We start from the raw sequence: 27,661 nt of genomic DNA on the forward strand, positions 1-27,661 counted from the left end.
TACTCACAATGTTTATATTCCAATTGAGTTATTTGATCATTATATGGTAACAATGAGAAAGTCAGCAAGGTTTCAGTAGTAGTGTGGCAGTGACACTTTTGTATTTTTAGGTTTGATTTTGTAAGCAATTAGGTTTTAAGTGATGTGAAACTTGTGGGTACGCCAGACATATCAGACTCCTGAAAGGGGTACAGTTGTCTGGAAGGGTGAGAGCCACTGCCCTAGAGCACAGCTCCCATTGCTCTGTGTGTCACCAGACTCGCCTTCCTTCAGAACATGCTCCCACGAAAGCGCTGTTCTTTAGAAGGAACGATTTCAAAGCCAGTCCAGGCTGCGCGGGCCCCTCCACTGGGATCGCAGAGGGATGGGGTCTGAAGGAGGCCAGTGAGGAAAGGCCACTCCTCTCCTTCAGCCTGTTAAACCTCCCTCTCCCCTCAAGAGCCCAGAGGAAACCTTCAAGTCCACAGGTTCCTAAAGGTTAATTAGCTGCTTAAAAGAGGCGGCACATTCCTCCCTTTGGTTTGCAGCCTGCTGTTACACGCTGTCCCCAGCCTAGGGTCCGGCACAGGGTACCTCTGCATATGCAGCACCTACGCAGGATGCCTCACTTGCAGCAGAGAGACTGCGCTGCAGGGGACAAGGCAGAATGGGCTGGCTCAACAGTATTCCACTCCAGGTCAGAATTTCAGCCCCCCCTGCCTAATAGGAGAATGTCAGTGACTAGATCCGGAGCTGTGTGCAATCTGGAGTGAGTCCTGGAGCTCATTTACCCCGGATGGCCAGGAATTTGTTTACACCCGGTGCGATCTGGAGCAAGTCCACTAACTTCCAGTGGTATTCCTCCAGGTTTTTGTCCTTGTAACTAAGATCAGAATGTGGCCCAAGCAAACACAGAGGTAGAAGAAGCCGCAAGCCATAACCTATCACCCTTTTCGGTTAGAAAAGCTCTTAGGGAGAAGCTTTCTTTGGGTCTCCCAGTGTGTTTTGTATTGTCCATCTACATAACGTATGGGCCCCCAGTGTCTGTACTTACCATATAATAGCAGGGCACACTCTGGTTTCTAGTAGAGTTGATGTTGTAGCCATCCCTAGAGGATTTAGAGGCTCCATTCCTACGGAACATAGGAGATTTAGATGCATAATTCCCACTAGGTAAGGATTGACAGTGTCACCACCCGGAGCACCCGATCTGTCAGCATCATACACTCACGAGAGCCTCTCCCGCCGGCTGTGCTCAGCGGGTTTTGGGAGGCTGCTGCATGCATCCGAGAGTGAGAGCCATGCCCCAGATGAGCAGGGATTCCGCTCCATCACTTCCTCCCTGCCCACCCAACTGGAGTGTGTCCTTAGCAGCATTTTTCCCTTACTAAAAAAAGCACAAGTTTCTTAATTGTTTCCTGCTGGAGTTGAAACACTGATGCAGAGACTGAAATAGAACCTCAGAGGAAATGCAATTGGAGAGAGAGGCTAGAGAGCAATTAGTATGGGTAGTCTGAGCTGACCCCCTACCCCCATCCCCATCCTGTGCTCTGCTCCCTGGCCCACCCCTCCCTGGCCCCATTACAGAAGGCCCCTTTTGTTGGGGTTATTTTATTATTTATTCCTACCTCATCCTCTGAATATAATCCCAGCCCCTCTTAGGAGGAAGAGGGGAGATGTCATTAGTGGCTGTGAACCACTCAGGGAGGGCAGTAAGGGAGGCCGTATAAGTAGCTGGATAGATGGAGAAAATGGCTCATATTCCCCTCTCAATAGGCTGCTGAAGATACTTGTTTGCGATGGATGTACTGGGGGAGCGTCTTTCCTGTTGAGTTAACCCCGCACTGCAGCATTTGAAGCATTAAACGCCTTTAACCTCTTTCCTGCCAATAAATGACAGTGGTGCCTTCCTGCTGCTTTTCAGACCTGTCCTTTCAGATGAGTCCCAGTTGGGGTTGCACTGGGGATGCATGCTTCTCCGTGAGAGGATCAGGCCAATGTTTTCAAACTAGGGTTCCTACATCCACATGAAGGCATCTAAACAAGCGATCTGAGCTCCTGCGGTGCTGAGCTCCCGCCGCGCCCGCCGGCACCAGCAAAGGAAATGATAGAGGTGTCTGAAACTGCAACTGGGGCACAGGGCCCCTGCAGCATTAAATCTAATGGGCATTGGGCGCGTGGGGTGCTTCGCTGGGGTATACGACAGGGCCGACTTTGGCTTACTTGTTACCTCCACACATCAAAGGTTGGAAGCTCTTCTTAGCCCAACAGCTCCACTCATCCCACCTTTGCAGCTAGATCCAAGGGGCAGAGGTTGTCTACACAGGAAAATTGTCCAGCATAGCTATTCTGGAATAGCTCGCTGTGTGTCCGGAATAGCATCCACATAGGGGAGTTATTCCAGAATAGCGATGCAGGTCAATTTCTCCCATGTAGACGAGGCCTCTCTCTCTCTCTGACTGATGTGTCATTTTTGGCTTCATTAAGCTCAGGCCTCTCTGTCCTCTACAATGCTTGTTTCTTGACCATCCTGCTAGACAGTGCTGCTGAAATCAGCGCTGATATCCCTCCTGCTGTGTTACTGAAGCAGAGCTCCCACCCCTCAGCCCAGGTGCCAATATTCCCTCCCCAGCGTCTGCATTTGAATTTCCCAAGTGGCTGCCAGACTTCCAAGTCTAGAGAACCTTCTTCAGTGAAAACATACATTGTTCTTCTCCCGCTGTCCCTGAGCCCTGTGCTCTGGGAGCCTCCATTCCGGCCCATGCCCCTCAACTGGCTCACAGTGCATCTGATCTCTGAAGATGCGTGGGGTGAAATCCTGACGCCATTGAAGTCAGTAGGAGTTTTACCATTAACTTCAGTCAGGTCTGGATGTCACCCAGTGATTGGCACCTGTGTGTGACCACTGCCTAGCCTGGGTGAGAGCGCCACACTGCGAAGCCGATGCTGGAGTGGCTGCAGTCCACACTGGTGCTGCGCGCTCGTGTGGCGTGCTAGGACTTCTGGGGCATATCATATGGTTCTTGGTGCTGCACTAAGCTGAACTTGAGCAAACGGTTTGTGGGTGTGGCTGGGATCTGGGTTCGGAACAACGCTCGAGTGAGAACCCGAGTTAAGGCTGCAGTGAAGACAAGCACGTCGATTGTAAGCCTTGTGGGGCAGGGCCCATCTTTTCACTGGGTGCGTGTTCAGCGACTAGCGGCACGGAGCTCTAATCCTGAATTGGGCTTCTGTGCACCAAAGCAAAGTCACCGACCCAAATCCTCAGCCAGCGCAAATCAGCGTCACTCTTCTGAAGCCAGTGGAGCTGTGTGATATATACCAGAGGGGGGTCTGGCCCACTTCTCCTTTGGCAGCTGGTAACAGGGGCTTCTAGACCCCCCTCGCCAACAGCATCCGGCTGGAGCCATGGCTTGTATGTGCTGTCTCCATCGCCCCGATGTTGTGTTTATGCCAGCCCTTACCTTCTCCAGTCTGTGCTTCTTGCCAAGCACATTATAAATCTTTCTGATGGAAAATTGCTTTCTTTTATTGGGTGTCTCGCCATTCAAGGTAATTGGCATCTGTTCATGCATCTTGGAGTTTCTATTTTTATCAGCTGCTCACATATCCACATGTAGCCACTCTGCCTCATTATCCTAGTCAGTTTCAGACCTAGTGCTTTTGTTGTTGTTGTTATTAGTATGTAGAGGGGAGATGTGGAGGCAATGATGAACAAGGCTATTCCCTCTTCAGCCAGCCTCCTGGCACCAGGCTCCCTGCTGCTGCCTTGGACTAGCCACAATCCCTTGGCTCCCTGCCTCACCAGCAGAAGAGAGGGTGAGCGTGCAAACAGGTCCTGGCACCAGTAATGTGCCTCAGCCACCTGGTACATGACGTTGCTTACCTGAGTAACTGGGTCCCTCCCCTAAAGACACGAATTTATGTAACTCTAGATCTGTTACGAGAAAACCAAAGAATGTTGTCCCAGGCTAAGTACGCAGGGAAACGTTCCTTCTTCTCCTTGGCAAAATGCAGAATCACATGTGTTGGATCCTCTCCGCTCCTGAGAGCGGGGCTGCGGGGAGAGCTCAGCGTGCACTGTCATGGCTTTGGCCTGATGATCCTGGGCCTAGATGCCTTGTATCTGCGTATTCCGTTTAACGCAGGGGTTCTCAACCTTTTTCTTTCCGAGGCCCCCCCAACATGCTATAAATCTCCGCGGCCCACCTGTGCCACAACAACTGGTTTAAAACCAGAGCCGGCATTAGGAGGTAGCAAACAGGGCAATTGCCGGGGGCCCCCCCGTGAAGCTAAGTTCAGCTTCAGCCTCGGACGGCAGGGATCAGGGGCCTGGACTTCAGCCCCAGGTGGTGGGGCTTTGGCTTTCTGCCCTGGGCCCCAGCAAGTCTAACACTGGCCCTGCTTGGCAGACCCCCTGAAACCTGTTCACAGCCCCCCCCCCCCGGGGGGGGCCTGGTTGCAAACCACTGGTTTAATGGATGGTTGCAGGCGATAGGGGATGGTGAAAGAAGAGAGAATATCAAAAGGTGAAATGCAGCTTAATCCTGCTAAACAGACCTTGGTGTGCATGATTGTGTTTTCCAGGTTTGGGATAGAAACCTATGGGCACCTCTGAGATTTAGAGAGCTGTCTCCCGGGCCATCAATAATAGCTCTAAACAGCTTAGATCCTACTCCATCTATGATGCCAACTCTCGCCACTTTATTTCTAATGTTACTGGGTGTTTTTTCTTAAACCCCCAGCTCCTGGAGTCACGTGATTGTGAGTCTCAGCTTCCACTTAAAAAAATGTTTCTAGCCAATCTCATGATTTCTGTGGAACTGGTCTCGGGACTCTTGAGCCCTCAGGGCAGGCAATACAGCTGCACCTGGAGTCAAAACTTCATGTGTCTATGTAAAGCCTGAGCTGGTGGGGGGTCTATGTGCCTGAGAATCACCCTTTTGGTGAACTTCCACTTTCTGGCTGTCTTGTTTAGGGGGAAATTGAATAATATATTTTTTTCTTCCTGTTAGTTTTCTCAAGTGGCCAAACCCTGGGTGTTGTCTTTTTTAAGAGTTAATATCAGCTAAACTTAATTTTCTCTCCAGGTTTCTGTGTTTAAATGGACATACTTAGCAAATCTACAGGAAATAAGCAGAACTTTGTCAATATCATTAAGTTACGCATGCCCAGGATGTGTTAATAATAAAGTTTTCCTGCAGTTGCTTTGCAGGAAATCTCTGTGCTAGCGTGAGGTACTGGGGAAGTAAATAGGCCCCCCCATTGGAATGAATTTAGCCTGTGTAACGTTTCATGTTGCAGAGAGATGCCCTATTTATCCGCTGAACGGGTACAGCATAGACAGCAGCAGCATAAACATCCCTCACGCAGCTTTGCCATTGTGTCTCAGTGCTAGGACTGACTAGGTAGTTCAGCTTTTCAGTCTCTTTCATTCATTGCTGGCAAGGATGCTGGCTGAGCGCGACCGTTAACTCATTAAGGCACTGAATAGCCACGCAGAGGTTCTGACATCAGCCGGGCTTGAACTGGCGACAAGGGAAAGTTCTTGTCATGGAGAGGGGCTCGACCAGGCCATCTTGACCACTCCCCAGACTGTTGCCAGGGAATCCAGGTGCTGGATCCTGCGTGCCATAAGTCTCCGGAGTCAGAATAGGCACAATGCCTGGGCGCCACCCCCACTCGAGACCATAGCCCATGTGGCCACTGCCCAGGCCCCGGGTCCTCAGGTTCCCCCGTAGCTTAAACCCACCCTGTCCCTGAACTCCAGCCAGAGGTGTGAGCCTGTTTGGTTACAGTTTACCACATACAGACTTTGCACAGGGCTAGAACCCAGCACTGCTCTGTCTTTAATAGCACGAGAAACACACAGATCTGTACACAAATAATCAACCCAACACCTATTTCTCTGCCTCAATTTCCTCACCCCTCCAGTGCCTTCTTTGGATGGGGTGAGGGCCATCCATCCAGGTCTTTCTGTTCCATGTTTTGGGTTCTGAGACATGGAATCTTCTTGTCTCCGCTGACCTGAGTTAATCCGTCCTTTCCCCTCTCCTGCCTGAAATTCCTGTGTGTCTTTGTGAGTCTTCCCCCGACCCACCTAGTCTCTTTGGGTTTTAAAGGCTGGCATTGACACCTTGGTGTTTGTCTTCTGCTTGGTGACTTTCCACTCTCCAAACCCGGGGCCCTTGTTGAGGAAAGACAGAGAAAACTATTCCCAACTCAGGCACCCTCCTTAGCATAGCTATTGTTTGGTGAGAGTACAGTCATTAAGGTTGACAACTCTCCATTGTCCCCTGTCTGGGGAAGATGTGATGCAGACCTTGCCAGCCCCTGGTGGGTTCCACATTTACGCAGAAGCATTCAGACAGACAGCAGTTTTTATAGTAACAATTTCATAATGTCAACCAGCATTCATGACTTTTACAGACCGATCCTCCAAATCATCACAGCTCTGTACATCACTTCCAGTCCTCAGAGCTATCCCACGCCTGGGAAATGTGGCCTGGGAGTCATTCCGATTGGAATTTGAAGGTTGATGCTAAAAACCCCATTAATGTTTTATATAAATTGCAGCAAGGGCAGGTGTTGTCTTGTTCCGAGAGCATACAGAGCTTGGCATGATGACCCTTGATCCCTGACTGGGGCCTCTGGGTGTTGCCGCAATACAAAATAATGTTGTTCTTTAGTCCAAGGAGCTCAAAGCACTTTACAAGCATTAGTGCATTAGCCCTCACGCAGGGTACGTCTACACTACCCGCCAGATCGGCGGGTAGTGATCGATCTATCGGGAATCGATTTATTGGACGCGATAAATCGATTCCTGATCGCTCTGCCGTCGACTCCAGAACTCCACCACAGCGAGAGGCGGAAGCGGAGTCGACGGGGGAGCGGCAGCCGTCGATCCTGTGCCGCGAGGACGCGAAGTAAGTGATTCTAAGACGATCTAAGGTACATTGACTTCAGCTACGCTATTCTCGTAGCTGAAGTTGCGTATCTTAGATCGATTCCCCCCCAGTGAAAGACCAGGCAACAGTCTGGTTAGGGAAGTATTAACTCCATGTTTCACATAGGCAAATGCAGAGGCACAGCTTGGCTAAGGGACTTGTCTAGGGTCACACAAGAGCCAGGAATAGAGCCCTTCTGTCCACAAGCCCCTCCTTCCTCTCTGCCCCTGTGCTGTGGGAGAAGCCGTATCGTTTAAGTGTACTTACCTGCAGCGAGAGAGCTGCAGAACGCTGTGCACAGCTAAAAAGGACCGCACGACAATTAAGCAATAAAAATAGGACTGGGGGGAGGAAGGCAAGAAAAGGAATGAAATCTTCACACGCGCTGCGTGAAGCTTATTCATCAAAAACCCAGAGGGAGTCAGTTCTGAAGCTTTAGATTAATAGAAAAAGAGGTATGACAAGCAAAGACATCAAAAGATCTCAAAACCATCAGTGAGCACTTTCTTTGAAGATTTAGCTAGTCAGCAGGGAAGAAATGTGACAACAGCATTTAAGACAACAGGTAGGAAGGAACCTGGCGCAAACAGACAGCTCTTAAAGTCAGCATGTTGGCAGATGGGGTAGCGCTGAACAGGGAGAGAGGCCATTTATCTGTCTGTGGGGGTGTATGTGTTTAATGTGTTGAAGAAGAAGCAGGTACTTTTAACATGCCGTGTCATGGCAAAAGATGCATTGGAAAGAAATTCCTGATTGTTTAGTGGCCTTCCTCTACATCAGCCTCACCTTACGCTGCAAGAGGGGGAGAAATAGGGCCGGAGCCTCAGCTGGCATAAATCGGTGCTGCACAACGTAAACCAGTGAAACTGCTGGTTTGCATCCGCTGAGTATCTGGCCCAGAAAGTTTTGCTAACTGACATGATGTAATAAGCTTCCTTAAAGGTAGCAAAAATACTCATAGATTCAAAGATTTTAAGGCCGGAAGGGACCGTTTGATCATCTAGTCTGACATCCTGTATATCACAGGCCACTGACTTCCATCCAGTTACCCCGGGTTCGAGCCCGGTACCTTCTGGTCGGCTAAAGCATCTTCCAGAAAAGCCTCCAGTCTTGATTTGAAGACAAGAGATGGAGAATCCCCCCATTTCCCCGGTAGTTTTTTCCAGTGGTTAATCACCTTCACTGCTAAAAATTTGTGCCTTATTGAATTTGAAGTCTGGCATTAACATCCAGCCATTGGTTCTTGTGAGGACTTTCTGCAGTAGGTTCAAGAGCCCTTTAGCAACAGGCATTTTCTCCCCAGGAAGGTCCTTGTGCACTGCAATCAAGTCCCCTGTGCTATAGAAACCAGTCAGCTTAAAATGAAAAAACTCAGAGGAAAAGACTCCAAATGGCTTAACCCTTGTCTGTCTTCTTTTCTCTTTCAGTTACAGAGAAGGAGGTTCAGCAGTGGTGAGTTCCCAGCCCCGTGTTTCTGATTCTTGCGAGTTCCCGGGTGCATGCAGCCGTCGAGTGACAAGTCAGTTCTCTCTGCTGCGTTGAGTGTGTGCACCTTGTGTAACCGTATGCGTGTGTTTGCCTCCGTTTCTTTTCAGAGTGGTATTGTCCGGGAAGCTGGCTGAACTGAGATGCAAAGGCAGGCGTCATGAGACAAAAGACTCATACACAAGTCATTTCAGGGCGTGGCTCCTGTGCCCAACAGTCTTTCCCATAATCCATTTCTGCCTCGTTCAGGCACCAGGCTCTGCATGCAGCTATTTGGCTGCCTGGTTCTTCTGTACTGAGGGCATGGCTACACTTGCAGCTGTAGAGCGCTTTGAGTTAAACTAGCCTTCGGAGAGCGCAGTAGGGAAAGCGCTGCAGTCTGTCCACACTGGCAGCTGCAAGTGCACTGGCGTGGCCACATTAGCAGCTCTTGCAACGGCCACAGAGAGCAGTGCATTGTGGTAGCTATCCCAGCATGCAAGTGGCTGCAACGTGCTTTTCAAATGGAGATGGGGTGGAATGTGACAGGGAGTGTGTTGTGTGTATGTGGCGGGAGAGAGAGTGAGTTTTTGGGGGAGCTGAGAGCATGTCAGCATGCTGTCTTGTAAGTTCAGACAGCAGCAGACCCTCCCCCCCCGCTTCTCTCTCTCACACACAGCATTTCACAGTAATGGTTGCTTTGTCTCGGAGCAGATAAGCAGCCGGCTGTCAGAAACAGAGCTTTCAAAGGGCATATCCGCATTCCTGCAGCGATTCCAAAACAATGACAAGAGTGGCCGCTTGACTTAAGGGCATTATGGGATGTTTCCGGAGGCCGATCAGAGCGCAGTAATGCAACACCCTGTTCACACTGACGCCTGGGCGTTTCGGCCAAGGCGCACCAAGCGTTAATCTTCTCGCCAAGGTGGAGTACCAAGAGCGCTCTAGCCCTGGAGTCAGAGCGCTCTACGGGCCTTGCCAGTGTGGACGGGGAGTGGCACCCGGGGCTGCTTTAATGCGCTCTAACTCACAAGTGTAACCAAGCCCTGAGTATTAGTTCCTCACCTGCCCTTTGAAATCCACTGGGCAGGAAGTGTTTTCATGACTCAGGACCACCCTTGGGGTTTGGCTGCACTGCAATTCAAAGGGCGTTTGCAGCTCAGGAAGACACTGCACTGATAAAACCAGTCGCGTAGATGTGATGACACTGGCGTCAGCAATGCAGATATGTCCCCGGGACTCAAGCTGTCCTGCAGTGGTTCAGCACCACCCTCAGGGCAGACTGTTAAGAAGCAGAGCACAAACCCCAAATTGGCTGTGAGTTCTCTACTTAGATTTCACCAACCAAGCATCAAGTGTAAACTCCTCAGGCCCTATAACGGCCTAACCACGGAGTCACAGACCGTCCTCTTGGGTACTCCGGCCTATCTTGTCACCTAGGCAAGCTTGCCTTTGTGACAGATGGTCCCTTACACCAAAAATCACAACAACATTCAGCAACAGAGGGTCCTGTGGCACCTTTGAGACTAACAGAAGTATTGGAGCGTAAGCTTTCGTGGGTAAGAACCTCACTTCTTCAAATGCAAAGGTCTCAAAGTCTCAAAGGTGCCACAGGACCCTCTGTTGCTTTTTACAGATTCAGACTAACACGGCTACCCCTTGGGTACTTAACAACATTCAGGTTACTCCCAGTCCCAAGGACCAGTCACTTACCTCAGGTCAATTGCACCTTTGATCTCACACTAAAGACAATATTTGTAGCCAGTCCTGTAACAAATTATCTAAAGGTTTATTAACTACGAAAAGGAAATGAAAGTTATTTACAAGGCTAAGGCTGGTAAACATACGTACGCACAAATGAGGATAAGCAAGCTCTACATGTCCTTTAGGGCTAACCCAGGCCAAGCACTGGAGAGCTTCTGTTTATGCTCAGTAACCCTTGCCCTTCAGAGTCCAAGCAGCGTAAAAGATAGTTTCTCTTGTTAGGGTTTATTATTCCTTCCCCACTTCTGCTTCCAGTTGCTAATTCAGTTGGGAAGAATTCACTTGCATGTCTTCTCTTCCCGGGGTCGGGGAGAGTCTTTTGTCCTCTGACGTTCCACAAAGTTCATCTGGTGTTGCTGGGCCCTCCTTTGTTGGGCAGGAGATAACACCTTCTGGTGGAGACTTGTACTTCATGTGGATTCATGTCTCTTTCCTCTCTGGTGGTATGCATAGTTACAGAGGCTGACAATGCAAACGTTTCAATATTACCTTACAATATGGGAGACAGATGTTGTAAGTGAGATTAATGCCTGCAGCAACTTACAAGCATTCAGCAAAGCCTAAACTTTAAGCACATTTTTGTAGCTCTAATACCTGTTTTAACAATACTAACACACAGGTGAGCCAGACTAATTCCAGCTATGTGTTTGTCAGTATCCAAGGGAGGCATGGGCACCTTGGCATAAGCTGGCACCTGGTTTGCCAGCATCACACTGGATTCCAGGGGGGCTTCTACAGCCTACGCTGATCTCCACGCCACTGCACCTACCGTGCCATTTTTATTGGCGGTAGCTAGATTCAAGCTAGCGCGGGTACGTCTGACCGAGCTGCAGTCACATTTTGGATTGCAATATAGGCCTATCTCTGGCCACAGCAGGCAGACACCACGGGGCAGGCTGCCCAGCGGAACGATCTTTTGCTACGCGGCAGAACCAAATGCGATGGCAACGTTAGCCGGGGTTGGTAGCAGAAGGGGGTCTCAGTTTGCAGAGCCCACCCACCCGGTCCTCCCCTCCCTGTCAGGTTGCATGCGATGCATTGTGACATAAAGCCCTGAAGATCTGGGGGCTCTGGGAGATGCAGAGTCTTTCTAAGAGCAATCTCCATGGCTTAATAGCTGGATAAAGCTGCATGTTAGGCAGCCTCAGAACTCCTGGAGGGCGGCATAAATAATGGAGCGGCTTAAAATAAAAAAAGCTGTAACCCGTGTTTGCAGGTTTTCTCTGCTGCAGTTTTCCAGATAAATGAGCTTTGCCTCCAAAGCAAGTGCTGACATTGATGCTGTTACACGCTCACCTCTGCGTTCGAACAAGCGCCGAAACCTTTCTGAGGCTGCCCGGGCGCGAGAGACAGTGACAAATGTGAAGGGAGAGCGAGCGTTTCTTAACACCACTCCTGTGGTGCAGCGCCAGCCGTAAATCCCGTGCTGGCTGTGCTAGTTCTGCACATCGTGTTCCAGCGCGCGTGGCATGTGGCGATGCTTGTGCCTTTCCACCTCCACTAGCATCACGTGCAAGAGCCTGTCACTCTTGGCTCTGGGTAAAGGTGAAAAATCCAATTCCATCTGCTTCCAGCAGAAGGAAGAAATGGAACGAAGTGATCAGTGAAAAATGGAGCGTGCCAAGCCCTGTCTTAGCACCCTCTCTAGCTTTGATGGGTTAGCTCCTGCATGGAATAAATTCCAGGCACTGATTCTCCAGCAGCAATCACAAACCATCCCATCAAAGCCAGAGACGGTGTAGATGGGTGTAAAAGCAGAGCAAGCCAGAATAGAATCCGGCCCATTACCTTGGCATTTCTTTAAATGCCTGTAACATGTTGGTTATGGCAGCTGGCTCATCAGCAGACTATCTTGAAAACCCACCTAAATGACACGATGCAGCTTGACTGGTGTGTGCGGCATGCTGAATTTGGTCCAGCAAGGAAAAGAGCTTTTCTTGCCCTCTTAAAGACAGCGCAGTGTGCGGATATCCCACCCTCTTCATTTTGCCGGTGGTCATGGCAAATGAAGCCTAATGCGGATGAGAATCAAAGTTCAGGAGCTTCAGTTGGAGAGTGAGTGTGGTGGTGTGTCTCTTTAATGAAGGTGATATGTGCCCCCCTGGGAAACGATCTTGGTTTTTATAAGGCCCCTCAGCATCCTGGTATCTGAGCACAGATGCCATGAGAGGTTGTGCTTTGCATGGGGCAACCAGATCTCCTGATTAGCAGGATACCAGCACCCTTACTGCAGCATTTGGCTTGAAAGGATTATGACCATAGCCCGGGGGCAACATTTGAATATTCGTTTGAGAGGGGCCTCAATCCTCCAGCCCTTACTCTTGCAAGCATTCCCATTGAAATCAAGGGGGACTCGTCTTCTGGATGAGGGTAACAGGATCAGGACCTTGGTGCAGCCCTTCCACTGTGGCAATTATTCTAGGCTGAGGATGGGGGAGGAAAGATGATGAGACCTAATTTTCAGAAGTGCCGAGCGCCCGCAGCTCCCGCGGGCAGGAAATGAAGTTGAGAACGCTCAGGAGCTCTGGCAGTCAGCCCCGGTGTGTGCACTGAAAGCATGTTGGTGGACAAGACCTTGTTTTTCTTTTTTTAAAAACTCTTGCATCCTGCTGAGTGGCTTCAAACTCAACAGATATTTCGCCATGTATAGCAGGAAGAATTCTGTTCCAGTGTCACGCCAGCCAAATTGGATTATGGTAATTCAGTTCTCAGTAGCATTCAGCAACCCATTGTGCTTCCAGAGCTGGGGAGAATTCCTTTTCTGAGATTTCCTTTGGACTGGGATCATGGGATTTTCATTTCATGCATGGGGCAGATTAAGGACAAGGCATCTGGACACTAAACCAAATACATCCCAATGTGATGTTTCTCAGCAAGGCGATTATCCATTGTGTGCCCATTACATCTATGGAGCCTTGCGTGCCCCATATCTGACTGTAAATAATAACATTTGTAATCTCAGTGGAGAGCAGAGAAACACAATTAAAGTGCACTTCAGTTTCCAGCATGGTGTGTTATCTTTAGTGAAGCGCTCTTGTGTATTGAGAGAGACGATAAACGGGAGTTCATGCTTTGTAGACTAATGGTTCAGCTTGTTGATCTTACATTGGGCCATTCCGCTCCTGAGAGCACTAGTTAAAGCTGGTCTACCCGGGAAGTTCTTCCAGAATGAGGTAGAGGGCGAATGTAAAGGGTTATAGTTATTCCAAAATAACCATTGTGGGAATTGCTGGTTCTGCAGTAGCTGTTCTGGGTCAGGTTCCCAGTGGAGACGCAGCCTTAGATTCGGGGTGCTCTTAGCCAAGAGGTTTGAGCATTGGCCTGCTAAACCCAGGCTTGTGAGTTCAATCCTTGAGGGGGCCATTTAGGGAACTGGGGTAAAAATCTGTCTGAGGATTGTTCCTGCTTTGAGCAGGGGGTTGGACTAGATGACCTCCTGAGATCCCTTCCAACCCTGATATTCTATGAGAGAGAACTCTTCTTGCCCTGCAACATGGTGAAATGTCTCCTCCCAAAAATAATCAACAAAAGAAAGAGCTGGAAAAAAGGAAGTTAGTGTGATTCTGCCATGTAGATCTATGTTCATTACGTTGATGGCTCCTGAACAGAGGTACTCATTGGGGGCCCACGTTCTGCCATTCCTATTCACAACGGGTAGGACTAGAGCTGGTCAAAAAACCAGGAAAGTTTTCCATGACCATTTTTGGTGTAAAATTCATCCTCTGGGTTTTTTTTTTTTTTTTGTAGATATTTGAACTTTTGGGGACAAATTGAAAGTCGGAAAATGTTGACCAGCTTTCGGTAATACCTCCAATGGGGCTGCTCATTGGTACCCCTGGATGTGACGTGAGGCTGGCAGGATCAGATCCCTTACCAATAAAAAGTTGGCTCCTCTCAAACTCAGCCTGGCATCTGAGAGTCAAGCTGGGTTCTTTCTAGTTTATACATAATCTCCAGCAATTCCTCACACCTGCATGATGCTTTCAGCTTCAGATTACATCTCCCGCGATACCTTCACAGACTCATTCCCTTCCAGCTTCTGCAGCCCTGCACAAGAGTAACTGAGGGCAGAATTTGGCTTCCTTAGCAATCCTGTTCAGGATGCTTGAGAAAAGATTTGGAATCCAGATCCCTGTCCTGTAGCTGTGTTAGTTCTGCGGGGCTATTCAAAGAGAAAAGGAGCACAAAACTGATTTTTGTCAGAGAAGTAACTAGCCGTGAGCCCGTACACAGGGATCTGCTGAGGAAGTAGGTGTCATTTTTGCGTAGGCACTTTCCAGAGTAGAAAAGTGCTATAAAGCTTCTTAACAAAGAGATGCCTTTAAAGGCAGCATGTCGGAGTTAAGCAGCAGGAATCTGGCTGTTCGCAGCTGCTTCTGTCTGTGCACTCAATGGGGCAGTCAGTGGAGGATTTGGAGGACGGGGGGAGAACTCAATAAGTCAGAAAGCTATAAAGCAACACTGTCAAAGAGTCTCCCGTGCACACCACCTGCACTGGATCCGCTGTCACTGGAAGTCTTGCAGAATGACTGTCTGGTTTAGAGGGTGCTGGAGTCCTAGGGGAGATGCAGGTATTCACTGCCTCGGAAAGTCAGGCCTTGAGTACTTTACAATCAGGCACCCAAATCAAGTCACCTCAACCAAAGGGACCTGACATTCGGAGGTGCTGAGCGTTTGCAGCTCCCGCTAGAATCCGTAGGGTTCAGTATCTCAAGAGCGTAGGTGCCTAGGCCTGGCTTTAGGTGCTTGATGTTTAAAGCCCCTGTGTTTGGAGGTAGTGTTAGCAGTGGGCATCACAAAGTAGCAGAGTTGAAATGCAGATACATAGTCAATGTTTCTAAGTTCAGATACAGAAATGACACAGGCATACACATTGGATAATCGCGTTCAGTAAATCATAACCTTTCCAGTGATATCTCACGTGAGCCATCTTGCATACAGTATATCTCAGTTATGTCATATTCATATCGTAAGCATATTTTCATAAAGAATGTGGACTGACACGTCACACCAGTGTCCAAAGCAGCTGGGCTTTAAGGTAGGATGGGCCTTGTGCTCATGCTCTGAATGGAATGTGGTGTTTAATTCTTGATTGCACAAGATTTAATAGCTGTTTGATAGAGTACCTCATACTATCAGTGATTACTTTGCCCATGAAAGAGGAGTGGTTAGGGAAGCAGAGGTTGTTTGGGAGTTCCGCTTTGAAGTAACTTTGCAGGTGTATAGCACTCCATGTGTTTAAGGTGCCGTGCTAAACGTTAACCTGCGGGAGGTGAGTGACCCTCATTCCCATTTTACAATCCCAACTTCTGGCAGTCAAAGATTTAGGGACACTCAGAGCTTGGGGTTGCATCCCTGACCATCTTGGCTAATAGCCATTGACGGACCGATCCTCCAGGAACTTATCTAATTCTTTTTTGAACCCAGTTATACTTTTGGCCTTCACCACAGCCCTTGGCAACAGGTTCCACAGGCTGACTCTGCGTTGTATGAAGAAATACTTCCTTATGTTCGTTTTGAACCTGCTGCCTATTAATTTCATTGGGTGACCCCTGATTCTTGTGTTATGTGAAGGGATAAATAACACTTCCCTAGTCACTTTCTCCACACCAGTCATGATTTTATTGCTCTCTGTCATATCCCCCCTTGGTCATTTTTTTCCAGGCTGAACAGTCTCAGTCTTTCATTTCTCCTCATACAGAAGCTGTTCCATATCACTACTCATTTTTGTTGCCCTTCTCTGCACCTTTTCCTATTCTAATATATCTTTTTAGAGATGGGGCGACCAGAACTGCACTCTGCATTCAAGGTGTGGACATGCCATGGATTTATATAGTGTGATTACGATATTTTCTGTCTTACTATCTATCCCCTTCCTAATGGTTCCTAACGTTCTGTTTGCTTTTTTGACTGCCACTGCACACTAAGCAGATGTTTACAGAGAATTATCCACAATGACCTCAAGATCTCTTTCTGGAGAGATAAGAGCTAATATAGACCCCATCATTTTGTAAGACTATGTTTTCCAATGTGCATTACTTTGCACTTATCAACATTGAATTTCATCTGCCATTTTGTCACCCAGTTTTGTGAGATCCATTTGTAACTCTTCGCAGTCTGCTTTGGACATACCTATCTGGAGTAATTTTTTATCGTCTGCAATTTTTGCCACCTCACAGTTTACTCCTTTTTCCAGATCATTTATGAATATGTTGAATAGGACTGGTCCCAGTACAGATTCTTGGGGGATCCCACTATTTACCTCTCTCCATTGTGAAAACTGACCATTTATTCCTGCGCTTTGTTTCCTATCTTTCAACTAGTTGCTGATCCATGAGAGGACTTCTCTCGTATCCCAGGACTGCTTACTTTGCTTCAGAGCCTTCGGTGTTAGACCTTGTCAAAGGCTTTCTGAAAGTCCAAGTACACTATATTGACTGATTCACTCTCATCCATATGCTTGTTGACACTAGGGTGACCAGATGAGAGGAAGAAAATATCGGGACACATGGCGGGGGAGGTCCCACTGGCGGAGCAAAACAAAAACAAAAAAAGAGTGCTGCTGGCGGAGCGAAATATCGGGACAAATTGGTTGGGACGCGGGACAAACACCTAAATATCGGGACGGTCCCAATTTTATTGGGACATCTGTTCACCCTAGTTGACACCCTCAAAGAATTCTGATAGATTGGTGAGGCATGATTTCCATTTACAAAAGCCATATTGAGTCTTCCCCAACACATCATGTTCATCTATGTGTCTGACAATTCTGTTCTTTACTATAGTTTCAACCCATTTGCCTGGTACTGAAGGTAGGCTTACCAGCCTGTAGTTACCAGGATCGCCTCTGGAACCTTTTTAAAAATCAGTTTTCTTTGGATCAGAGCCCAGCATGCTGCGGACGGAGAGAAAAAGCACAGATATGCTTTAGGCTTTTGAAGGAAAATCCCTGAAGACACTTTTTCTTCATTCCTAGGAGGTGCCTAGTCTCCTTGGTGACAATTAAGGCTAAGATTTTGTTGTGGTTATTTTTAGTAAAAGTTACGAACAAGTCATGGGCACTAACCAAAAATTAATGGCAACTCGTGACCTGTCCCTGACTTTTATTAAAAATAACTATGACAAAATGGGGAAGGAGGAAGGTCCAGCACCCACTGCTGCTGGGGCTCCAGGGTACCCCGTCCCCTCCACCCGCCTGGCTGAGAGCATGGGATCCCCCCTGCCGCCAGCAGCAGCTTGGAGCTGTGGGATCTGCCCTGGGCAATTGGGATCTGCAGGGTTCCCCCTGCGCCCCCGACAGGACTGGAATCTGTGGGCTTCCCCTGCCACCTGCGTTGGCTGGGAGCTGTGGGGTCCCCATGCCGCCCACAGTTTGGCGCTGTGGGGGTCCCTACTGCCCATGGTGGCAGCTTGGGGCTACAGGGGTCGTTGTCGCCCATGGCAGCTGGGAGCTGTGGGGTGAGAGGGGGAGGCATCGGCTGACAACTCCTGCTCCACCACCCAGGGCTGAAGCAAAAATGTCACGGAGGTCTCTGGAAGTCATGGATTCTGTGAGTTTCATGACCTCCATGATAAAATCTTAGCTTTAGCGACAATCTATCCCAGACTGTATTGCTGTGGGCTTGATCCGCAGCTCACAGGTGAGTCAGGCGTGGGTTAAGTAGGCTCCCTGGTGCTCTCCAGTGTAAACCCACAAAGCATGAAAGAGTGGGACAGGGAACTTTATTTGAGGCGTTTCAAATGACCTGGCTCCTTTTGTGTGTAGGTTAGAGATCCAGGCTCTGTCCGAAGCAGCGAGTCGGCGCGCATTGGGACATCCTGCTGTCGTACTTCGGTGCAGGGTGGTTAATCAGAATTCAGTGCACTCGGCTGCCACAGAACAAAGGGACTGCAGTGCAGTGGGAAGCGCTGAGAATTTCAGGGCTTGCCTTACAGGAGAGCTTTCACCATCCGATACATGGCGGAGCTGTGCCCAAAATGAGCTGCAGTTTATTCAGCTAGGTACAAAGGCCTCCTGTCTCCTCAGGAGCCGCGCACGAGGCTGAGCTATAAAATCCCTCCATCTTGCGCCATTTGTAACCTGCTCCAGGCAGCAGGGCCTGCCAAGGCATGAGTGAAGAGGGGGCTGGGCAATGAGAAACCACAGGGCTTTTATGGAGCCCTGAACGTGAGTAACAGCCACACTTGCCAATTTTAGTGCCTAATCTGGCCCCGCCCTGCGCCCCGGGCCTGGGTTCAGAGGGGTTGAGTGCCCACAACTCCCATTGACTTCAGTTGGCGTGGTGGACGCTCAGCGCCTCTAAGCAGCAGACCCCATTATGCATCCGAAGAAGTGAGGTTTTTACTCACGAAAGCTTATGCCCAAATAAATCTGTTAGTCTTTAAGGTGCCACCAGACTCCTTGTTGTTTTTGTAGATACAGACTAACACGGCTACCCCCTGATACTAGACCCCATTATGTGTCCGGCAAATAATTTTGACCTAAAGAATTCGAGCTACTTAAAACTGGGTTAGTGGGTTTGCAGTAAGCCAGTCCCCTTTTCTTTGGTTGTGGAACAATTTTGAAATTCAATATTGTTCAGCCATTTCGTGAGCCTGCATGAGGCTGCAGTGTCAGAGGAATAATATACTGCAACTCTGCAATAGCCTAGAAAAAAGATTCCTGGAACATTATAGAATTTATTGTTAAATAAGATTGTCCTTTCCTTGGGGCAGGGACTGTCTGTTCTGTGTTCACACTGCACCTGGCACAAGAGGGTCCTGGTTTGTGACCATGCTGTATACTGCTATGTAGCTGTTCCTATATGCTACAGTAATAGCAATAATAATTGTGGTGCCTTTTTAGTGTTGTGTGTTTAAAATGCTTTGTATTAGTGCTGGGAATAGCCAAATATAAGTGGAAGACATTTGCAGGTCTATAGCACCTTCCATACGAGGACCCTAAAGCGTATTACACGTGAGTGAATTAGGAGAGCATTGTTTGCAATTTACAGATGGGTAAACCGAGGCACAGACAGACTAAGGGCTTGTCTATATAGTAGGGTCATGTGCGCTACAAGGGTGTGGTTTCTAAAGCGGACTAACGTGGGGTGCATTAATTGGTCCGTGTCTACCCTGCTGGTGCACACTAAGAGTTTTCCCTAGTGCGCTTTAACACAGTGCTGTTTGAAACACCATTATGTTATAGTGCACTAGAGAACTTTTAATGCAGAGTCTACACGGACCAATTAATGCACCAGACATGAGTGTGCTTTAGACGTCACACTCCTGTAGTGCTCATGCATGCTCCATGTAGCCATACCCCAAGTCACTTACCAATACTCACACCTCCAGTCCAAGGCCCGCCGACTTTCTCCCTCTCCAGTCCGGTGGGCACTAGGTCAGGCTCCTGGCCCCTAGCGCCTGGCTGTTACTGAAGAGCTTAAGCAAATAGTACAAAGAGCTTAAGGGGAGCAGGAGGACCTGCAGAAGCACTCAGTGTCGGCTAACTTTGCTCCTGCTGCAGGCAGTAGGAAAGCTCCCCTATGCTCCAACGGGAGCAGAGATTGGCCACCACTGAGCACTTGTGAGAGTCCAACCCTTAAAGTGGTCTGAGCCCTTCCGACCTAGCAGGTTTTTATATTGGCGTCCATCACTGTGGTGTCTGAGCCTTGACCTGGCCTGTGTAATAATCAGTGTGATAGGTGCTCTTTGCTTTCTTGACTCAGAAACTCTTGAGCAAGTGGGGTGGGTAGATGGGAGGGGGGCATCTTTAGGTTAGAAATTCTCGCTGTCTGCCTCTGTGAAAGACTGATCCCCCGGAAGTCGCTCAAACGCTTGTTTAATGTCGCTAGCTGAGCTGTCCTCACCGTGCTGGGTTTGTGCATCCCGGCATCCATCCCTAGCAGCCCTCTCTGATCGCATCCGCTTCCCTCACTGCAGCGTGCAAGGCAATAGAACGGAAAGGGGAGGTGAGACTGGCAGAGCGACAGGCGGGCGGCACCGAGACGCAGCGCCCGTGCAGGTTATGCCGCAGCCCCTGGCCGCCCTTCTGAGCTGGACTCAAATGCCTTTTCGCCCCTCACGTAGCTTGTGTCAGGAGGCATCACTGGTGAGGGCGTGGTGGCGCCTTCTCCCTCCTTCACTCTTCATACAGTGACTTTGCAGCTCAGGGCACTGCAGTGGCTTCTGCCTGCCTAACTTGAGTGGGTGCAGAGTGCAGAGCAAGCCACCAGCTAGTCCTAGGGGAGGAAAACCCAGAGAAACAAAGCCAAGCTGTGGGGGAGGAGAGGAGAGACATGAGAGAGGAGGAGAGGGGGAATGAAGAGAAACCTGTCTATCTTTCAGGCACCATCAACGGGAGGCTCTGTAGAGTTAAGAAGTCTTTTAGGGTGACCAGACAGCAAGTATGAAAAATCAGGATGGGGGTGGGGGGTAACAGGTGCCTATATAAAACAAAGCCCCAAATATCAGGACTGTCCCTATAAAATCGGGACATCTGGTCACCTAGTTGAACTCCGCTCTCACTCAGCCTCTTCCTAGCACAGTTTGTCCAGCCAAAGCAAATGGGTCCAAACTGGGTTAGCACAGCTGGGCTCTAGCCTAGGTTGTTGTTATTCATAAGAGGAAGGGGTGTCACGGGCCTCTGCATGTTGGTTTACTCTCCTCCCGTCCCAGCAATTGCAGGGTCCCCCTCTCCACACAGCTCTTGCTTTGGGGAAGAGAGCCACAGGGGAACCCGTCCCCTTTCCTCCCGCCCTCCTCTTTAAAGGAGATGTGACAGCTTGACTGCAGTGTCAGTGGGGTGTAACAACAGCTCAACCTGCTGGGGTAGAATGTCAAAATAATCAGGGGTGGGGTGGGGAAGATCCTCCTTCCTCCCCCCCACAAAAAAAAAATTCAAGAGAGCACAGCTTCCTAGTCTGCTTCCCACCAGCAAACTGGCTACGCCTGGAGCACCGCACGGGAGTGGCCAGGTTGCTGTGCATGTCCGTGGAGCATTGAGAGCGGAGAGTCTGACACCTCGGCCATACCCCGGAGCCGGAGGGCTGCACCTCATTTGCATTGAAATGAGTATTTTTTGTGCGTCGGAATTGAATGCACCCAGCCATGTTAGCTTGTGCTGCACTGGGCTCTCCCTTGCCTTGGCAGGAGAAGGGAAATTGCTTGTTTGCCAGCAGGGGAAAAAAAAATGCAGATGATTATCTTTACCTTCCTCCCCAGCTCTCTGAAGTGCGTGGCCATGGCCACATTTTTAGGACTGTGTGTGGGTTCCATGTGGCTCTTGGGCTATGTAGAGCCACACCCTGTGGCACCTTTAAGACTAACAGATGCAAGAAGAAGTGAGGTTCTTACCCCCGAAAGCTTATGCTCCCAATACTTCTGTTAGTTTTAAAGGTGCCACAGGACCCTCTGTTGCTTTTTACAGATTCAGACTAACACGGCTACCCCTCTGATACTTGACCCTGCTGAGGGGTCCGTGTACCATTCAGTGGAGGAGATCTGAGTGCATTGTTCATTTCCAGCCTTAATAATGCAGGTTCCGGCCTATTTCGAGGGGGAGGGGGCTTAGAATAGCGCAATGCTTTGCTCTTCTAAAGCTCCTTTCAGCCAAATTGCTCAAAAATCCTTTACAACCATGAGTCCTCACTACCCCCTGAGACCAGAACTATTAACACCCCCATTTTACAGATGGGGAAACTGAGGCACAGTTCACCGTAGCAGTATATTCATTGACATGGAAAGGAATAGAAGCCATGAGTCCTGATTGGCAGTTCCTGCTGTTCCAGCCACTAGAGCTTCCCCCTCTTTGTGCTTCATTGAAGAGGATCCGCAGAGCCCACTGACATGCAAATCACATGTGTGCTCAGCCTGGGCGAACCTTTCTGCACATCCAGATGGGCCAGTGGGAGAAGTGGCCAGGATCAAGACTTGGAACTAAGGGCTGAGCACTTCTCCCACGGGAGAGCAGAGATCATGAAGGGTTGCCAATTTTGGTTGGATGTATTCCTGGAGATTTCATCACATAACACTCTTTACTTAAAGATTAATCTTTAATTCCTGGAGACTCCAGGACAATCCTGGAGGGTTGGCAACCCTGTAATAGGTTATTTCTGCAGCATACTCTGTGGCGCTTGGATCGTGCTCCAAACTCTGGGCTCCCTGGAACGGGGCCAGCGGCTGGAACGAATGCGCATCTGCTATGACAACATGGCTGAAGTGACCAGCCATCTAAAATAAAACTGGATTTTGCACTTAGGACCTTCCTGTATCGAACTGCAGAGGAAGGTCTCCCCGAGTCCCCCTCCCCTGCAATCCTTCTGGCTGTCTATGGGCTATAGGGGTTGGCTCACTGATGAGAAATGGCAGATCTTCCCGCCCTTTCCCCCAGGGAAATCGCTCTCTTTCCCATTGTAATCTGAACCCTTGTGGTATGTGACTGCCTTGTTATTTCAGACTCCGCTGCTGAGGTTGTGAATGGAGCAGGAGTGTCAGTGCACATTGCTGGCAATGAAGTGTCTTCAGCCAGCCTGCCAGCCAGACGAGGCTGGGTTCTGCCTGAAGTCAGAGATTTGATTCCAACACTATACAGAGATAATATTACAAACCCGTGGCCACAGCCTTGCATCCCTTCAGTCTCTCTATCACACACACACACACACATTCTCTCTCTCTCTCTCCCCCCCAGGTGTCCACATAGGACCCTGCGAGGTGGGAGGGTCCCTGATTTTAGGCTGAATATCCACACTGCAATTAAACAGCTCCTTAGCCCAAGCCCCGGGAGCCCAAGTCAGCTGGCATCGGCCAGCAGCAGGTTTTTAATTGCAGTGTAGACATACCCGCGGTGGTCAGCACCAGCTGCTGCTGAAGTTGCAAGAACCCCCAAAGTAGGCAGATGTGGGATAATTTGCCCCCTCCATGAAAGTCTTGTCTTACCCATAATGGTTAGAAATTGGCTTAAATCGTGAAGCATGAGGATTTCTGTCCCTTTCAACACTTTGTCTGAGCATTCACCATTATTATAACTGGATAGTCTTATTGGCCATAGAAATGTCCAATTTCTCTTTGAATCTTGCTGCATTCTAGTCCTCAGTGACATCAGGTGGCAATGAGTTCCACAGTCTAATGGTGCATTCTGGGAATGCGTTTTACCTTTAATCAGTTTTGAATTTGTCACCTTTCGCTTTCATTGAATGTCCCCTTGTTTGTTGCATTGTGAGACGGAATAAGGAAGCTCCTGACCTTCTTCATATCAGGGATAGTAGTGTCATGCAGTTCTCCCCTACTGTACAGAAAGCTGGTGACTATTGGTGTATTGGAACTAGAGAGGCAGTACACGTCATGCTCAGAGCAGAGGTCTGGGAGTCAGAACTTCAGTGGCATGATTTTTCTGAGCTTGAGAAGCCTCCACAGCTCCCATTAAACCCAGTTGGAGCTGCAGCTGTTTGGTACCTCTGGAAATTGGGCCATAGAGCTCCATTTCCATGAGCTCACTGAGTGTTTGTGGGCAAGTCACTTCACCGCTCTTTTTGTGACTCAGTTTCCCAGTCTGTAAAATGGGGACAGCCCTCCCATGAGGTTAGGCTTAATTCACATCTGTAAAGGGCTGTGCATTCCTCTGAGGATGTGCCCTGTCAGATTGCCAAGGGCTACTATTATAATAATAAATCTTATAAATATTTCCAAGAAAACTGCACATAAAGATCCACTTGACGTGCCTCTGAGGAGAGGGTCAGGCTTGGAAGCAACCTTTTCTCCCCCTGGAATCTCTAAATAAAGCAGGTTCACTGGAGGTCAGTGGAGACGTGCCAGCGAACAAATTAAGAACTTTGGTGATTATTCTTCACCGTCCCTCGGGTACGTTGCTGGGTTGCAGGGAAGGCAGGAGGTGGAATGTCTATTTAAAACTAACCTTTTCCTAAAGTGGCTAATTCTAACGTCTCAATGTGTGCATATGCATCCAGGCTGCCACTGGAGACTGTGACTAAGGGGACAGCTAATGAGCCAGGTTTTTGCCTGGATTTTACAGAGAGATATATATATATATAATTTGCCAGGCGCATGAATGAATGGTTTGCTTCTCCCCAGTGTTACACACTTTCCCTCTTTCCCTCCTTTTGGAGCTGGGGTCCTCTCCCCAATCTGAGCTCATAGGTGTTTGGGAGGCAGGGGTGTGTGGGGGGGGGAGGAATGGGAGGAGCCTAACAAACATTGGAAGCCGTAAAGTCGAACATTGTCTCTGTAAGATCTGCATGACTCTCTGGGTCTTTCTGCCCAAATGTCTCAGCAAATCTAAGCAAAGGACTCCCTGGTGCCTGCTCGGGAAGGGGAAACCAAAACTCGACATTCAAGACAGAGGTGTGGGCTACACTATGGACCTAACCGGTGGGAGAGCTTCTCCCGCTGACATAGCTACCGCCTCTTGGGGAGGTGGATTACTTACGCCGATGGGTAACGCCCTCTCCCGTCGGCATAGGTAGCATCTTCACTAATCACTACTGCAACACAGCTGCACTGCTACAGCATTGTCAGTGTAGACAAGCCTGAGACTCGTCTCTCCATCAGCACTCCCTGGCCTGCTGTCCCCCGGAACTGGGGAGGAGGGTACCGCTTCTGGCACTCCTCCACCAGCAGAAAGCAGCCGCTTAGCTGGCATCCCAAAGCTTCTCTGGGCACAGGGGAATCCCCAGAGAGGGCAGGACCGGCATAGCTCGTTCTGTGACACCCCCGCCTGGCAGCTGCCCCGACAGAAAAGATGTCATCAGGGGAAGGGGGGCATGGCTGGAATGCTGTCCTGCCCAGATCATCTCCAGCTGCCAGAACAGCCCCTAGGGGACTAACATCCCTCCTGCTGCTCTCACTTGTGCTCAGGCTTGAACCAGCTCCCAGACGGCCATAGGGAGGGCATGAAGGCCTTGAATCCAGCGCTGAGTGGGGAGTGGTCACACCTGTGGGTCTCGCCCCAGCATTTTGTAGCCTCAGCGCTGAAGAAGTCCTGGGCTTGCACGCCGCTCCCATGCTAAAGTCTTTCCCGCCGGTGGCTCCGAGTCGCCGGGAGCTGCGGAACATAGGGGTTGCTGCACAGGATGGAGCTTTGTCCCTGAGCCAGTGCTCTGCTTCAGAGGATGGGGAATTGTCTCCCCCACTCCCCTGGCCGAGTGTGCTGTGCTGCGCCTAGTGGAAAATTCCTCCCCAAGCTCCCTGGCTATCAGTTCAGGCTGACCCAGGAGACTCGATGGCAGGACTTCACTAACTCCAATAACTATAAATGGTATTAGTCATGAAATCGACCAGTCCCTTCTCCTCTGCCTCCTCCTTCCTTTGTTCTAAATCCACCCACAGCGCTTTCACTGCGTAGCCAGACGTAGCTTTCTGGGAGGTCTGGAGGTTCCGATCTTACATCCTCCCTGTTGGGGGATGGGGCTGCTGCTGCTGGTGTGACCCCGAGCTGGGCTCGGCTATGCAGGGGAGTGCTGGGCCCCCCAGCTAGGACCCCTAGCAGCAGAGTCCCAATGCACGGCGCCTGTTTGCAACCCGCTCAGCCTCCGCATGGTGCCCCAGGCATTGCTGAATGGCATCATCAGGGCCTTAACTGAAGCATTGCTGCGGGGAGGGAGAGACGTTCTTCTCCTACAGGCACATTCTCCTGCCATCCCATCTGCCACCCCAAATGGGAAGCCCCAGAAATGCCACTGCTTCCCCTTTATCCTCCTTGCAAACTAGTCAGGGATTTTTTTTATTTATTTTTTTTATCTTCGATGAGTCAAAGCTGCAGCAATGTGAAAACCTGTAACTGGCACTTCAGCTTCCCACCTCCCCACCCCCTTCCTCTCCCTCCACCCCCTCCCCACGCGAACTATTCAGTGCCTGACAGATCTGGGTGGCTCTGTTGCATAACGCTCATGTAATCCCTGAGCTGGTGTACTGCTTATTTCCCTTCTTCCCCCCCTTCTCTCTGCAAAAAGTTTGCATCTGCACTTGTCACCAAGGTGTCTCTTGTATGGCCTGGTGGCTGCATTCCCTGGGCGTGCCCCCCCCCCCCCCCCCCCCGGGGTGAGGGGCGGGGGGTTGGTGGTTGCCACCTGTGCTAGGCGGATTGATCCGTGCACGCCAGTATCTGCTCACTAAAATGGCCCCCCGTGGAGGAGAGGGGTTTGTAGAAGATAACAGCGCAGACCGGCTGGCTTAGGCTCTGATTACACTGCAGTCCGGAGGTGGAATTGCAGCACATGTAGGCATACCTGAGCTAGCTTGGATCAAGCCAGCTTGCTATAAATGGCAGCATACCTGAGGACGGTCCTGCCCAGGCCCCGGGTGATGCGCTCAGGTGGCTCGCCCGTGCTGCCGCAGCTACACCATTGTTTTTAGTGAGCTGGCTTGATCCAAGCCGGCTCGGGTACGTCTACAGGTCCTGCGCTTGCACCTCCCGCTCGCAGTGCGGCCAGACCCCTAGAGGCAGGGCGGTCTAGTGGGCTGTGTCCGCGGCAGGATGTTTTTGCTGAAATCACCCTTGCAGTTCAGGGACATGGCTGGGCCAAGCTCTGCCCTCGGATGCGCATCACGTGTCACCCCTCGTATCTCAGTCAAGGGGGTTGCGGGAGTTAATCTAAGAGCTGAGTGTGATCCATGGCAAACAGGTGCAGCACAGCTGCTGTTGTTGCAGACTCTGTTATGGTCTCTCGGGTACCACCCTCCCCTTACGCTACCCCCAGGAAACATGCTCCCATTGAAGTGGGTGGGGGCGGAAACGTGGTGTAGGTGACATCTTTCCTTCCAGCCTAGAACCCTGCACTGCTGGGCCGCTCCACCTTTCCATGGGATTCACACAGGCCTGCCCTCTGCTAGCATTATCAAGCGTGCTCCCCTTCCCTAAACAGCTCAGCTATCTTAACCAGGCAGGATTCAGTCCTCAACCCAATCTGCAAGGTGGTGGCTGGGCTCCTCTCCGGCCTGCCTCCCCCGGCTCCACCTCCGTCAGTTCCCGCCAGCTGTCCCAGCTGGTTTGGCAGAACGTTTGCTGCTCCATGCTCGTATCTGTTCTTTCCCCTGGGTCCAGCTCTGAGGTGCTTCTCCCTAGGCTGCTGGCTCCAGCGATCAGGGACCCTGCTCTTCTAGGACACGTTAGCCAGATGGCACATCGTTCCTTCCGGCTGTTGGTTGTTCTCTGCAGCCGCCGGTCACCGAATGCTTGGCCCGTGTGGAATGCTGGAGTTCAGAGAGGGACATCAAAGCGGGGGAGGAGAGTTTTGCAGTTAAAGCACGGGGCTGGGAGTCAAGAGATCTGGGGTCAATTCCAGACTCTGCAACTGACACAGCACGCAGCCCCAGGGCAAGTCACTTCACCTCTCCATGCCGCCGTTTCCCCCTCACTGGAATGCAGAGCAAAGGGCCGTGTGAGACTCAATGCATTCGTTTGTCAAGCACTGTGGGTGAAAGGAACTAGACTAGAGGAGGGCAGTGTCGTGCTGTTCCTCCCAAACGCCTTCTCCAAGATGACGCCCTCAGACCCACCGTCCAGACTCACAGGC

The 27,661-nt window shown here is 50.1% G+C and overlaps 1 protein-coding gene across 4 annotated transcripts in view; it reads left to right on the plus strand.

Moving 5' to 3' along the window:
- The window catches only part of NCS1 (neuronal calcium sensor 1), a 138,701-nt gene that overhangs the window by 81,702 nt on the left and 29,338 nt on the right, over nucleotides 1-27,661 (plus strand). For all 4 annotated transcript variants that reach the window (XM_034751901.1, XM_034751903.1, XM_034751902.1 and 1 more), the window contains exon 3: nucleotides 8,354-8,378. In XM_034751901.1, the coding sequence (XP_034607792.1) occupies nucleotides 8,354-8,378 (25 nt within the window). The remainder of the gene's footprint in view (nucleotides 1-8,353; nucleotides 8,379-27,661) is intronic.

The sequence above is a fragment of the Trachemys scripta genome, chromosome 17 (assembly GCF_013100865.1).
Source record: "Trachemys scripta elegans isolate TJP31775 chromosome 17, CAS_Tse_1.0, whole genome shotgun sequence".
Classification (NCBI taxonomy): Eukaryota; Metazoa; Chordata; order Testudines; family Emydidae; genus Trachemys; species Trachemys scripta.